The sequence below is a fragment of the Oncorhynchus masou genome, chromosome 14 (assembly GCF_036934945.1).
Source record: "Oncorhynchus masou masou isolate Uvic2021 chromosome 14, UVic_Omas_1.1, whole genome shotgun sequence".
Lineage (NCBI taxonomy): Eukaryota > Metazoa > Chordata > Actinopteri > Salmoniformes > Salmonidae > Oncorhynchus > Oncorhynchus masou.
Window position 1 is genome coordinate 25,356,438 of NC_088225.1, and position 12,711 is coordinate 25,369,148.

General features: G+C 41.9%; 1 protein-coding gene across 1 annotated transcript in view; it reads right to left on the reverse strand.

Annotated features, from left to right (window-relative positions):
* Nucleotides 1-157: 157 nt before the first annotated feature.
* The window catches only part of LOC135554613 (cytohesin-3-like), a 39,364-nt gene continuing 26,810 nt past the window's right edge, over nt 158-12,711 (reverse strand). Inside the window, exons 2-5 of the mRNA XM_064987009.1 lie at nt 1,777-1,859; nt 1,492-1,556; nt 613-679; nt 158-281 (exon numbers count right to left, since the gene is read on the reverse strand). Of these exons, the coding sequence (XP_064843081.1) occupies nt 159-281; nt 613-679; nt 1,492-1,556; nt 1,777-1,859 (338 nt within the window). The 3' untranslated portion in view covers nt 158. The remainder of the gene's footprint in view (nt 282-612; nt 680-1,491; nt 1,557-1,776; nt 1,860-12,711) is intronic.

Sequence of the window (12,711 nt, forward strand, 5' to 3'; positions counted from 1 at the left end):
GATGGACAGAGTGTAGGATAGAGAGAGGGGGAGAGAAGGGAGAAAGAGAGGTAGAGGGGGAAAGAGGGAGGGAGGGAGGGAGAGAAGGGAGAAAGAGAGGTAGAGGGGGAAAGAGGGAGAGCGAGATGAAAACAGAGGAGGTTAGAGCAGTGTGTTTGTTACCTCTCTCCTAAGTAGTCCCCTATGACAGTTTTGTTGAGGCCCTCTCCTTTGTAGAGGAACTGGGATACGTCCTCAGGAGTGTGCTGGAGAAGGTCGTTCTCCAACAGAAACTGGATCCCCTGGAAGACACACACCGTTTGGTTAGCACTCCAAGCCACCCACACACCCACACCCACACACACAGTTATCTGTTTTGACCTGAAGGAGAGCTAGGAGGTGTTACAATAAGTCATTAATACAGATAACACAACATACAGATAACACAACATACAGATAACATATGTGATGGCCATGGTTTATAGTGTAACCTTTTCTACATTGCTAAAGGAGGCATAACAGGTACACATCTGTTTCTATAGAAATCAGAAAACATTCAATAACAACAGATTAACATCAGTGCAAGTGGGTAAATAATGTATTCAGCATGGATTGCATGGACTTTAGACAAACCTTTTTGGGGTCCATGTTGAATTTCTTCCTTCCCATGGCAATCTGTTTATTTCTTTGTGTTGTTTTACTGTGATTGGACAGAACAGAGATCCATCAGCTCTCTAGAACAGGTGTGGCATTATCAACAACTGACGCTTGTATTTGTTCACCAGGTCAACTGTCACATTTGTCTACTTCGTACAGTATTTATCCAGGATACTGAACGGTATTGTGGTGAGTTAGTGAGTTTACACGGTTAGTTTACATAGGGCTGGGTTCAGGAGAAAATCAGTTGGATTCAGTTATTACTGTTCCGAGACAGCTATGAACATGAGAATGTAATGATCCTCGAAAAACAAGGATCTTTGACTTGTCTTTCCATTTGGACTGTAACATCAACCATGTAGGTTGTTGCACCGACTAACTGATTAGCAGAAGAAACTCAATCTAACTCAAACTCAGTCTAATGAAAACCATATGCCTCTTTCTTTGTGTTCATGTGTGTGTGTGTGTGTGTGTGTGTGTGTGTGTCATGTGTGTGTGTGTGTGTGTGTGTGTGTGTGTGTGTGTGTGTGTGTGTTTGCATTATTGCATGTGTGTATACTGTGTTCTCCCTGTGTCCTAAAATAGCTTGAGCCATTCCCCAGCTGCACCTGAGACACACACACTAACACACACTCTCTCCACCTCATCACCAATGAGCCCTGAACAGCCAATCAGTTGTCAGTCCCTGAATAGGAGCGGTTGTGGGGCGTTTTACAACTGTTTGGCAGAGGGGACGGCTCAGCTCCACAAACAAAGATGGATTATTAACCCACACTGGGACAGGTGTGTGGCTGGACGACTTGGAGAGGAGAAGGGAACAGCAGCTAGGAGGGGGAGGAGGGGGGTGTTACGCACCTCTCTCCCACGCAGGTTAGCTGCTCGATCTCAGTCATCACCTCTGCAATCTCAAACTTCAACCGCTGCCAACAGGATTAGAGGGAGAATTAGCTGGGTTGAATTCACAACTGAACTCTAGTTGTTTTAGCAGTGCATTGTAAATCAACAAACAGATTCAATGTAAGTGGTTAGAGTCAAAGTAACATTTTAGCCACCCACATAAAGTCATATCATATCAAGGGTGAGTGATATCTTTATAAAAAATATTACATCTTGACATTTCTTTTCATTTTCTTGACTCACCTCAATGTCATCCAGTAGCTCTTTTTTCCTGCGTCGTATGTTTGACAGCTCATCTCTCTCTTCCAAGGAAAGGTCTTCAGGTACTGTGAAAGAGAGATGTAAGTATGGAATTAAGATACACACATAGTCAGACACTTCCATGGATGAAGAGGTGATAGCTTAGTGTGTTGTATATCAACACACAAGGCTGATGAACCACAGATCTAGGATCAGATTAGTGTACCCCAATGCTAAACCTAACCATTAGGGGGATGGAAAAACATCTGATCCTGGATCTGTTGTTAGGGACATGTTCCAGTTCCACCTACTAGTAAAACAACACATCACTCTCTTGCAGTATACTGGAACTTCTGAGAGCTCTTGACTTCCTCTCTGGCAAAAGGAAAACTCCTCCATAAGTTACAACCAAACCGTCCAGGACCTTGGACCCCCCACACACACACTAAAGCAGGTAAGCACACACACACCAGCTAAAACGTGCATCATCCAATATTAGTTCTCAGATAGTCTGCTTCCTCATTTGAGGTAATTAGTTCCACTGAGATATCTGGGCCAAATGCTAACCCACTTCTCACACACACACACACACACACACACACACACACACACACACACACACACACACACACACACACACACACACACACACACACACACACACACACACACACACACACACACACACACACACACACACACACACACACACACACACACACACACACAATGTGAACTGAGCACCCAGTGGTAAATCATACAGACTCTGACATTTACATGTGTTCTACTCAATAAGGAGTCTCCCCAGTCCGTCCTGCTTATCCCTCAGTTTACCAGCAGCACGTACATCAACCTTCCTCCCCAGACCTCTCTCTGAGGACGTCCTCCTCACCAGCTCCCTGGTAGAAAGCAGGCAGAGGCAGGCAGGCTCAGGCTCACAGGATGTAGGTCATTCTCACATCAAGAGCCGTGGCAGATTGTGCTTTTCTACGTCGCGCATTTGCCTCGCCAGCTCTCCCTCTCTCTCTACCCATCCTATGGCTTGGAGTGGAGGGGGGAGGAGAGTGGAGGGGGTGGAGGGGAGGAGAGTGGAGGGGGGTGGAGGGGGGAGGAGAGTGGAGGGGGAGGGGTGGAGGGGGGATTAAATCCCAGCTGATTCATAGAGCAGCTTTACGATTCAGATTGTTTCTCTTCTCTCCTTCCATTGTCAATAGCTATTGACTTGTCTTTTTTTCTCTCTCCGTAAAGACAAAAAGAGATACCACGGACCATTAAGTCAGGATGGGATGGCATTGTGGTACTCAACTCTCGGTGGCTTCTTATCACGGATGAGCAGCCAATCAGAGCCAAATGCAATGGTAGACAGAGGAAAAGGATCTCAGAAGTGGTGATCATTTTCTCTCACGGCCGAGTGGACCCACTCAAAGCCTCTGACTGACTTCTACATAAATGAAACAGAGAGATCGGTGAAGGGAGAGGGAGAGGACACGGAGTGTACAAAAATGTTGCCCTCAGAACAGCCTGAATTCATCAGGTCATGGACCCCACAAGGTGTTGAAAGCGTTCCACGAGAATGCTGGCACATGTTGACTTCAATGCTTCAGAAAGTTGTGTCAAGTTGGCTGGATGTCCTTTGGGTGGTGGATCATTCTTGACACACACAGGAAACTGTTGAGCCTGAAAAACCCAGCAGCATTGCCGTTCTTGACACACTCAAACCGGTGCGCCTGGTACCTACTACCATACCCTGTTCAAAGGCACTGAAATATTTTGTCTTGCACATTCACCCTCTGAATGGCACAGACACAATCCATGTCTCATCCTTCTTGAATATCTCTCCTCCCCTTCATCTACACTGATTGAAGTGGATTTGGGGGTGCAACTCAATATTAGGAAGGTGTTCCTAATGATTTGTCCATCAGTGTAGCGAGAGAGGAGAAATAAATAGAGTAGATACAGAGAGAGAGGAGAAATAAATAGAGTAGATACAGAGAGAGGGGATAAATAAATAGAGTAGATACAGAGAGAGAGGATAAATAAATAGAGTAGATACAGAGAGAGAGGAGAAATGAATAGAGTAGATACAGAGAGAGGAGAAATAAATATAGTAGATACAGAGAGAGAGGATAAATAAATAGAGTAGATACTGAGAGAGAGGAGAAATAAATAGAGTAGATACAGAGAGAGAGGAGAAATAAATAGAGTAGATACAGAGAGAGAGGAGAAATAAATAGAGTAGATACCGAGAGAGGGGAGAAATAAATAGAGTAGATACAGAGAGAGGGGAGAAATAAATAGAGTAGATACAGAGAGAGGGGAGAAATAAATAGAGTAGATACAGAGAGAGAGGAGAAATAAATAGAATAGATACAGAGAGAGGGGAGAAATAAATAGAGTAGATACAGAGAGAGAGGAGAAATAAATAGAGTTGATACAGAGAGAGGGGAGAAATAAATAGAGTAGATACAGAGAGAGAGGAGAAATAAATAGAGTAGATACAGTGGGGAGAAATAAATAGAGTAGATACAGAGAGAGAGGAGAAATAAATAGAATAGATACAGAGAGAGGAGAAATAAATAGAATAGATACAGAGAGAGAGGAGAAATAAATAGAGTAGATACAGAGAGAGGAGAAATAAATAGAGTAGATACAGAGAGAGAGGAGAAATAAATAGAATAGATACAGAGAGAGGAGAAATAAATAGAATAGATACAGAGAGAGAGGAGAAATAAACAGAGTAGATACAGAGAGAGGGGAGAAATAAATAGAGTAGATACAGAGAGAGGGGAGAAATAAATAGAGTAGATACAGAGAGAGGGGAGAAATAAATAGAGTAGATACAGAGAGAGGAGAAATAAATAGAGTAGATACAGAGAGAGAGGAGAAATAAATAGAGTAGATACAGAGAGAGGGGAGAAATAAATAGAGTAGATACAGAGAGAGAGGATAAATAAATAGAATAGATACAGAGAGGAGAAATAAATAGAGTAGATACAAAGAGAGAGGAGAAATAAATAGAATAGATACACAGAGAGAGGATAAATAAATGGAGTAGATACAGAGAGAGAGGAGAAATAAATAGAGTAGATACAGAGAGAGGGGAGAAATAAATAGAGTAGATACAGAGAGAGAGGAGAAATAAATAGAGTAGATACAGAGAGAGGGGAGAAATAAATAGAGTAGATACAGAGAGAGGGGAGAAATAAATAGAGTAGATACAGAGAGAGGAGAAATAAATAGAGTAGATACAGAGAGAGGGGAGAAATAAATAGAGTAGATACAGAGAGAGGGGAGAAATAAATAGAGTAGATACAGAGAGAGAGGATAAATAAATAGAATAGATACAGAGAGGAGAAATAAATAGAGTAGATACAAAGAGAGAGGAGAAATAAATAGAATAGATACAGAGAGAGAGGATAAATACATGGAGTAGATACAGAGAGAGAGGAGAAATAAATAGAGTAGATACAGAGAGAGAGGAGAAATAAATAGAATAGATACAGAGAGAGGAGAAATAAACAGCTAGAGAGAGTGAGATATATACTAGACAGCTAGAGAGAGAGATATACTAGACAGCTAGAGAGAGAGATAGATATACTAGACAGCTAGAGAGAGAGAGAGATATACTAGACAGCTAGAGAGAGTGAGATATATACTAGACAGCTAGAGAGTGAGATATATACTAGACAGCTAGAGAGTGAGATATATACTTGACAGCTAGAGAGTGATATATATATACTAGACAGCTAGAGAGAGAGAGAGAGAGATATACTAGACAGCTAGAGAGTGAGATATATACTAGACAGCTAGAGAGTGAGATATATACTAGACAGCTAGAGAGTGAGATATATACTTGACAGCTAGAGAGTGAGATATATACTAGACAGCTAGAGAGAGAGCACACAGGGGGACAAACACTTGCCTGGAGGTGACAGCATTCCCTCCCACATATGCCCCCCTAGGCACAACTATGACAACATAACCAACAAAAACAGCTCACAACTCCTGCAGCTCTGTCGCACGCTGGGTATGTACATAGTCAATGGTAGGCTTCGAGGGGACTCCTATGGTAGGTACACCTATAACTCATCTCTTGGCAGTAGTACTGTAGACTACTTTATCACTGACCTCAACCCAGAGTCTCTCAGAGCGTTCACAGTCAGCCCACTGACACCCCTATCAGACCACAGCAAAATCACAGTCCACATAAACAGAGCAATACTCAATCATGAGGCATCAAAGCCAAAGGAACTGAGTAACATTAAGAAATGCTATAGATGGAAGGAATGCAGTTTGGAAACCTACCAAAAAACAATTAGGCAACAACAAACTCAATCCCTTTTAGGCAATTTCCTGGGTAAAACATTCCACTGTAATAGTGAAGGTGTAAACTTGGCAGTAGAAAATCTTAACAGTATATTTGACCTCTCAGCTTCCCTATCAAATCTAAAAATCTCAAATAGAAAACCAAAGAAAATTAACAACAATGACAAATGGTTTGATGAAGAATGCAAAAATCTAAGAAAGAAATTGAGAAACTGTCCAACTGTCCAACCAAGACCCGGAAGACCTGAGTCTACGCCTTCACTATGGTGAATCACTAAAACAATACAGAAATACACTACGGAAAAAGAAGGAACAGCATGTCAGAAATCAGCTCAATGTAATTGAAGAATCCATAGACTCTAACCACTTCTGGGAAAATTGGAAAACACTAAACAAACAACAACACGAAGAATTATCTATCCAAAATGGAGATGTATGGGTAAACCACTTCTCCAATCTTTTTGGCTCTATAACAAAGAATAAAGAGCAAAAACATATACATGATCAAATACAGATCTTAGAATCAACTATTAAAGACTACCAGAACCCACTGGATTCTCCAATTACATTGAATGAGTTACAGGACAAAATAACAACCCTCCAACCCAAAAAGGCCTGTGGTGTTGATGGTATCCTCAATGAAATGATCAAATATACAGACAACAAATTCCAATTGGCTATACTAAAACTCTTTAACATCATCATCCTTAGCTCTGGCATCTTCCCCAATATTAGGAACCAAGGACTGATCATCTCAATCCACAAAAATGGAGACAAATTTGACCCCAATAACTACCGTGGAATATGCATCAACAGTAACCTTGGGAAAATCCTCTGCATTATCATTAACAGCAGACTCGTACACTTCCTCAATAAAAACAATGTACTGAGCAAATTTCAAATTGGCTTTTTACCAAATTACCGTACAACAGACCATGTATTCACCCTGCACACCCTAATTGACAACCAAACAAATTAAAACACAGGCAAAGTCTTCTCATGCTTTGTTGATTTCAAAAAAGCCTTCGACTCAATTTGGCATGAGGGTCTGCTATACAAACTGATGGAAAGTGGTGTTGGAGGTAAAACATACGACATCATAAAATCCATGTACACAAACAACAAGTGTGCGGTTAAAATTGGCAAAAAACACACAAATTTCTTCACACAGGGTCATGGGGTTAGACAGGGATGCAGCTTAAGCCCCACCCTCTTCAACATATATGTATCAACGAATTGGCGCGGGCACTAGAAAAGTCTGCAGCACCCGGCCTCACCCTACTAGAATCCGAAGTCAAATGTCTGCTGTTTGCTGATGATCTGGTACTTCTGTCACCAACCAAGGAGGGCCTACAGCAGCACCTAGATCTTATGCACAGATTCTGTCAGACCTGGGCCCTGACAGTAAATCTCAGTAACACCAAAATAATGATGTTCCAAAAAAGGTCCAGTCAGCAGGACCACAAATACAAATTCCATCTCGACACTGTTGCCCTAGAGCACACAAAAAAACTATACATACCTTGGCCTAAACATCAGTGCCACAGGTAACTTCCACAAAGCTGTGAACGATCTGAGAGACAAGGCAAGAAGGGCATTCTATGCCATCAAAAGGAACATAAATTACAACATACCAATTAGGATTTGGCTAAAAATACTTGAATCAGTCATAGAGCCCATTGCCCTTTATGGTTGTGAGGTCTGGGGTCCGCTCACCAACCAAGACTTCACAAAATGGGACAAACACCAAATTGAGACTCTGCACGCAGAATTCTGCAAAAATATCCTCCGTGTACAACGTAGAACACCAAATAATGCATGCAGAGCAGAATTAGGCCGATACCCAATAATTATCAAAATCCAGAAAAGAGCCGTTAAATTCTATAACCACCTAAAAGGAAGCGATTCCCAAACCTTCCACAACAATGCCATCACCTACAGAGAGATGAACCTGGAGAAGAGTCCCTAAGCAAGCTGGTCCTGGGGCTCTGTTCACAAACACAAACACACCCTACAGAGCCCCAGGACAGCAGCACAATTAGACCCAACCAAATCATGAGAAAACAAAAAGATAATTACTTGACACATTGGAAAGAATTAACAAAAAAACAGAGCAAACTAGAATGCTATTTGGCCCTACACAGAGAGTACACAGCGGCAGAATACCTGACCACTGTGACTGACCCAAAATTAAGGAAAGCTTTGACTATGTACAGACTCCGCGAGCATAGCCTTGCTATTGAGAAAGACCGCCGTAGGCAGACATGGCTCTCAAGAGAAGACAGGCTATGTGCTCACTGCCCACAAAATGAGGTGGAAACTGAGCTGCACTTCCTAACCTCCTGCCCAATGTATGACCATATTAGAGAGACATATTTCCCTCAGATTACACAGATCCACAAAGAATTCGAAAACAAATCCAATTTTGAAAAACTCCCATATCTACTGGGTGAAATTCCACAGTGTGCCATCAGAGCAGCAAGATTTGTGACCTGTTGCCACGAGAAAAGGGCAACCAGTGAAGAACACACACTATTGGAAATACAACCCATATCTATGCTTATTTATTTAATCTTGTGTCCTTTACCATTTATACATTGTTAAAACACTATATATATATATATATAATATGACATTTGTAATGTCTTTATTGTTTTGAAACTTCTGTATGTGTGATGGTTACTGTTAATTTTTATTGTTTATTTCACTTTATATATTCACTTTATATATCATCTACCTTACTTGCTTTGGCAATGTTAACACATGTTTCCCATGCCAATAAAGCCCTTGAATTGAATTGAATTGAGAGAGATATATACTAGACAGCTAGAGAGAGTGAGATATATACTAGACAGCTAGAGAGAGTGAGATATATACTAGACAGCTAGAGAGAGTGAGATATATACTAGACAGCTAGAGAGAGTGAGATATATACTAGACAGCTAGAGAGAGTGAGATATATACTAGACAGCTAGAGAGAGTGAGATATATACTAGACAGCTAGAGAGAGTGAGATATATACTAGACAGCTAGAGAGAGTGAGATATATACTAGACAGCTAGAGAGAGTGAGATATATACTAGACAGCTAGAGAGAGTGAGATATATACTAGACAGCTAGAGAGTGAGATATATACTAGACAGCTAGAGAGTGAGATATATACTAGACAGCTAGAGAGAGAGATGTGCCATCAGTGTGCCATCAGAGCAGCAAGATTTGTGACCTGTTGCCACGAGAAAAGGGCAACCAGTGAGGAACAAACACCATTGTAAATACAACCCATATCTATGCTTATTTATTTTATCTTGTGTCCTTTACCATTTGTACATTGTAAAAACACTGTATATATATATATATATATATAATATGACATTTGTAATGTCTTTATTGTTTTGAAACTTCAGTATGTGTGATGTCTACTGTTAATTTTTATTGTTTACCTTACTTGCTTTGGCAATGTTAACACGTTTCCCATGCCAATAAAGCCCCTTGAATTGAATTGAATATATACTAGACAGCTAGAGAGTGAGATAGCAATAGGGGACAGAGAGAAATAAAATAAACCAGAAGAAAAAAGACCATAGATACCACTACCACAAGACAGCCAGAGAGAGAGAGAGGAGAGGAGGAGAGAGAAGAGGAGAGGAGAGAGAGAGGGGGAGAAGAGAAGAAGAGAGAGAGAAGAGAGGAGAGAGAGGGGGAGAAGAGAAGAGAGGAGAGAGAGAGGGGGGGAGAAAGAGAGAGAAGAGAGGAGAGAGAGAGGGGGAGAAGAGAGAGAAGAGAGGAGAGAGAGAAAAGAAGAAGAGAGAGCATTCTCTTCTCCATGTTACTCTGGCCCTTTAACCAGGCCCATAAAGCCAGTGATTGTAGAGCAGATCGCCCCCCCCAGGCAACCAACATCTCTAATGGGCAAAGCAGAGCGCCATCCCACCTACTTTCCCTCAAAAAACACAGTCAACCAAAATAAAGGGACAAATTGTCTGGGATTGATGGCCGCTGTGTTCAGTGACAATCCCCCTGCTGTGTGTATGCATGTGGAAACGCTGGGTCATCTGATATCATCAGTGGATGAACTGCTGCTGTAGGCTATACACCGTGAGCCTGGGTATCTAATGCATCATACATGAAGGATGTGTGTGTGTGTGTGTGTCCCTTTCTTCCACCTCCAGTCTGACTCCCTTCTTCCGCTCCTCTCCTCTACCGTGACCAACCAAATCAATATGATCTCCAAGGGTCAACGAGGTCGTCACAGAGGTGAGAGGTCAGATACCCCTAGGCAGGGTCAAAGTGCTACTGAACGGTCACTTAAGGAACTCACTGTTGCAGTGTAATCAATTATACAGACCAGTGGCCACACACCACACGCCATGGGAGACGTCCTCCTTCACTTCGTTTTAGACGGAAAATAATCACTTATTATACACACTCAGGGCTGAGCACTAACTAGTGCTCATGCAACTCTAAATATAATGTGAATTATGCATTGATGTCAATAGGATATTTGAGTGGAAAGTTTGAATTCTTCAATATTTCAGGCCCTAAGCGAATTGAACTAGGAAGTCATCTTGATCTGAGAGAAAGTGTCTATTTTCCAACAGACACGTTTGTCCAAAGTTTCTCAGTGTTCTACTTGTTATCAAGTCTTTATAATAATCTGTAGAGGAGATCTGAGCCCTTATTAACAAAGTGTCTCACAGTAGTGCTGATCTAGGATCAGGCCCTTCCTATCCATATAATCTTATTCTTTATAATCTAAAAGGGATAACTGATCCTAGATCAGCACTGCTACTCAGAGATGTTTTGTGAGTACTGGCCTGGTTCTGATGGGCCCCATGATATTAAGATCTTATGACTGATTCAATTTGACATTTGACTTATTTAGCAGACGCTCTTATCCGGAGCAACTTACAGTAGTGTATTCATCTGAAGGAATGCTAGATGAGACAACCACATCACAGGCATGGTAAGTACATGATCATCCTGTCTCCTCCACCTCCTCAGTCAGACTTCTCTCTGCCCTGCCGAGAGAAGTTCTCTCTTGGACAGTGACTGACATAGACAGAGGGTGAGATAGAGGTCAGATCCATGCAGGGAACAGACCACTATTGACCGTTCCCGAAGTCAGATCTCCAACTCAATCGAGTGTCACTCCTTTCAAATGTCCTTGGTAGCGAGAGGGAATATAAAAGCTGTCCACTGATCCCCTGGTTGCACTGCAGAGGGAGATCGATGGGAGAGGCGGACATGTTGGATTGTCCCTTGTTGCGTGGTTTCATGGTTCTGTGGCTAAAGACAGATAGAGTTGTCACTATCTGACTATTATAGAAACAATGGAACACATGGACTTTTTGACAAGAAATACAATTTCAACTACTAAACTTAAACGTAACCTTTAGGCTACTCTCACCTCAACCCTGACCTTACCTTTGACCCTGACCCTCGATTAAGAGCACATAGCTATGTTAATAGGCTACTATTGTCTTTTCTAGCATGGCCATCTAGTGCCTACTGTGACAGCAAGGCAAGGGAACCACTAATAAACAGAGCCAGTGGAGCCACTTCCTGATTTCCTCCAGGTCTGCACTGTGACAATGAGAGAGGATGTCTGCACTGATTAGGCCCACTGACTCTGGTCCGCCGTAACAATAGTTGCCACACAAACACAGGCTGGGTTCAACTAAGTTCACATCACGGCAAGCTCAGGAACACTTATACAAGCGCTCGCCATAGTCTCCTCATTGTGTTACTATAATCACAGAGAAATATGTGCAACAACACAGCTGAGACTGTTGAATGATGTAAGTAGGTTGAATAAGTGTGTCATGGAAGACAAAACCTGAAACATATGTGTCTGAGTCAGGGCCGACCTGAACCGTACTGTGCTAGCTGGATATTTTCTTCTCACATTGAGGTTCCAGCAACTATGGTGGAAGCATAACCAGGCCAGCTTGGTTTGACTCTGCTCTGTACTGGGAATATGGTATTATAGTATTGTTACGACCTCATGTCTAAGACCCAGTCAAATATCACACAATCTGTCACTAAGTGTCCTGCAATATCACTCAACTGTTCACAAAATAAAAACCATCTATAACCCAATTTGTGTTCTCTTGCATACATACCTCAGATCTGTGTCCAGCTCGGTCTCTGAGTTGAATACATTGCTCAGATCTGAGTCCAGCTCTGTCTCTGAGTTGAATACATACCCCAGATCTGAGTCCAGCTCTGTATCTGAGTTGAATACATAGCTCAGATATGGGTCCAGCTCTGTCTCTGAGTTGAATACATTGCTCAGATCAGAGTCCTGCTCTGTATCTGAGGGTCAGTAGTGGTCAGTAGGACTGCAGGACTGTGTTGTTGGCTGAAGCTTTACAGCTACATTGCCCACTGCTTTTAGCTGGTTGTTTTCCTCTCTCAGGTACAGGTGTGATGGCAGGTCCTTTGACAGCCATCTCTCTCTTATCCTCTCCTTCTTTCATTTTCTCATTCTTTCACCCTGTCTTTCTGAATTTCTTTATTATCAGCTCCTTCTTTCAACTCTTCTCTGTTTTTAAATATTTTAAATCACTATTATTTTCCTTGTCTTCCTTGTCTTTCACTCTTTAGTTCTCT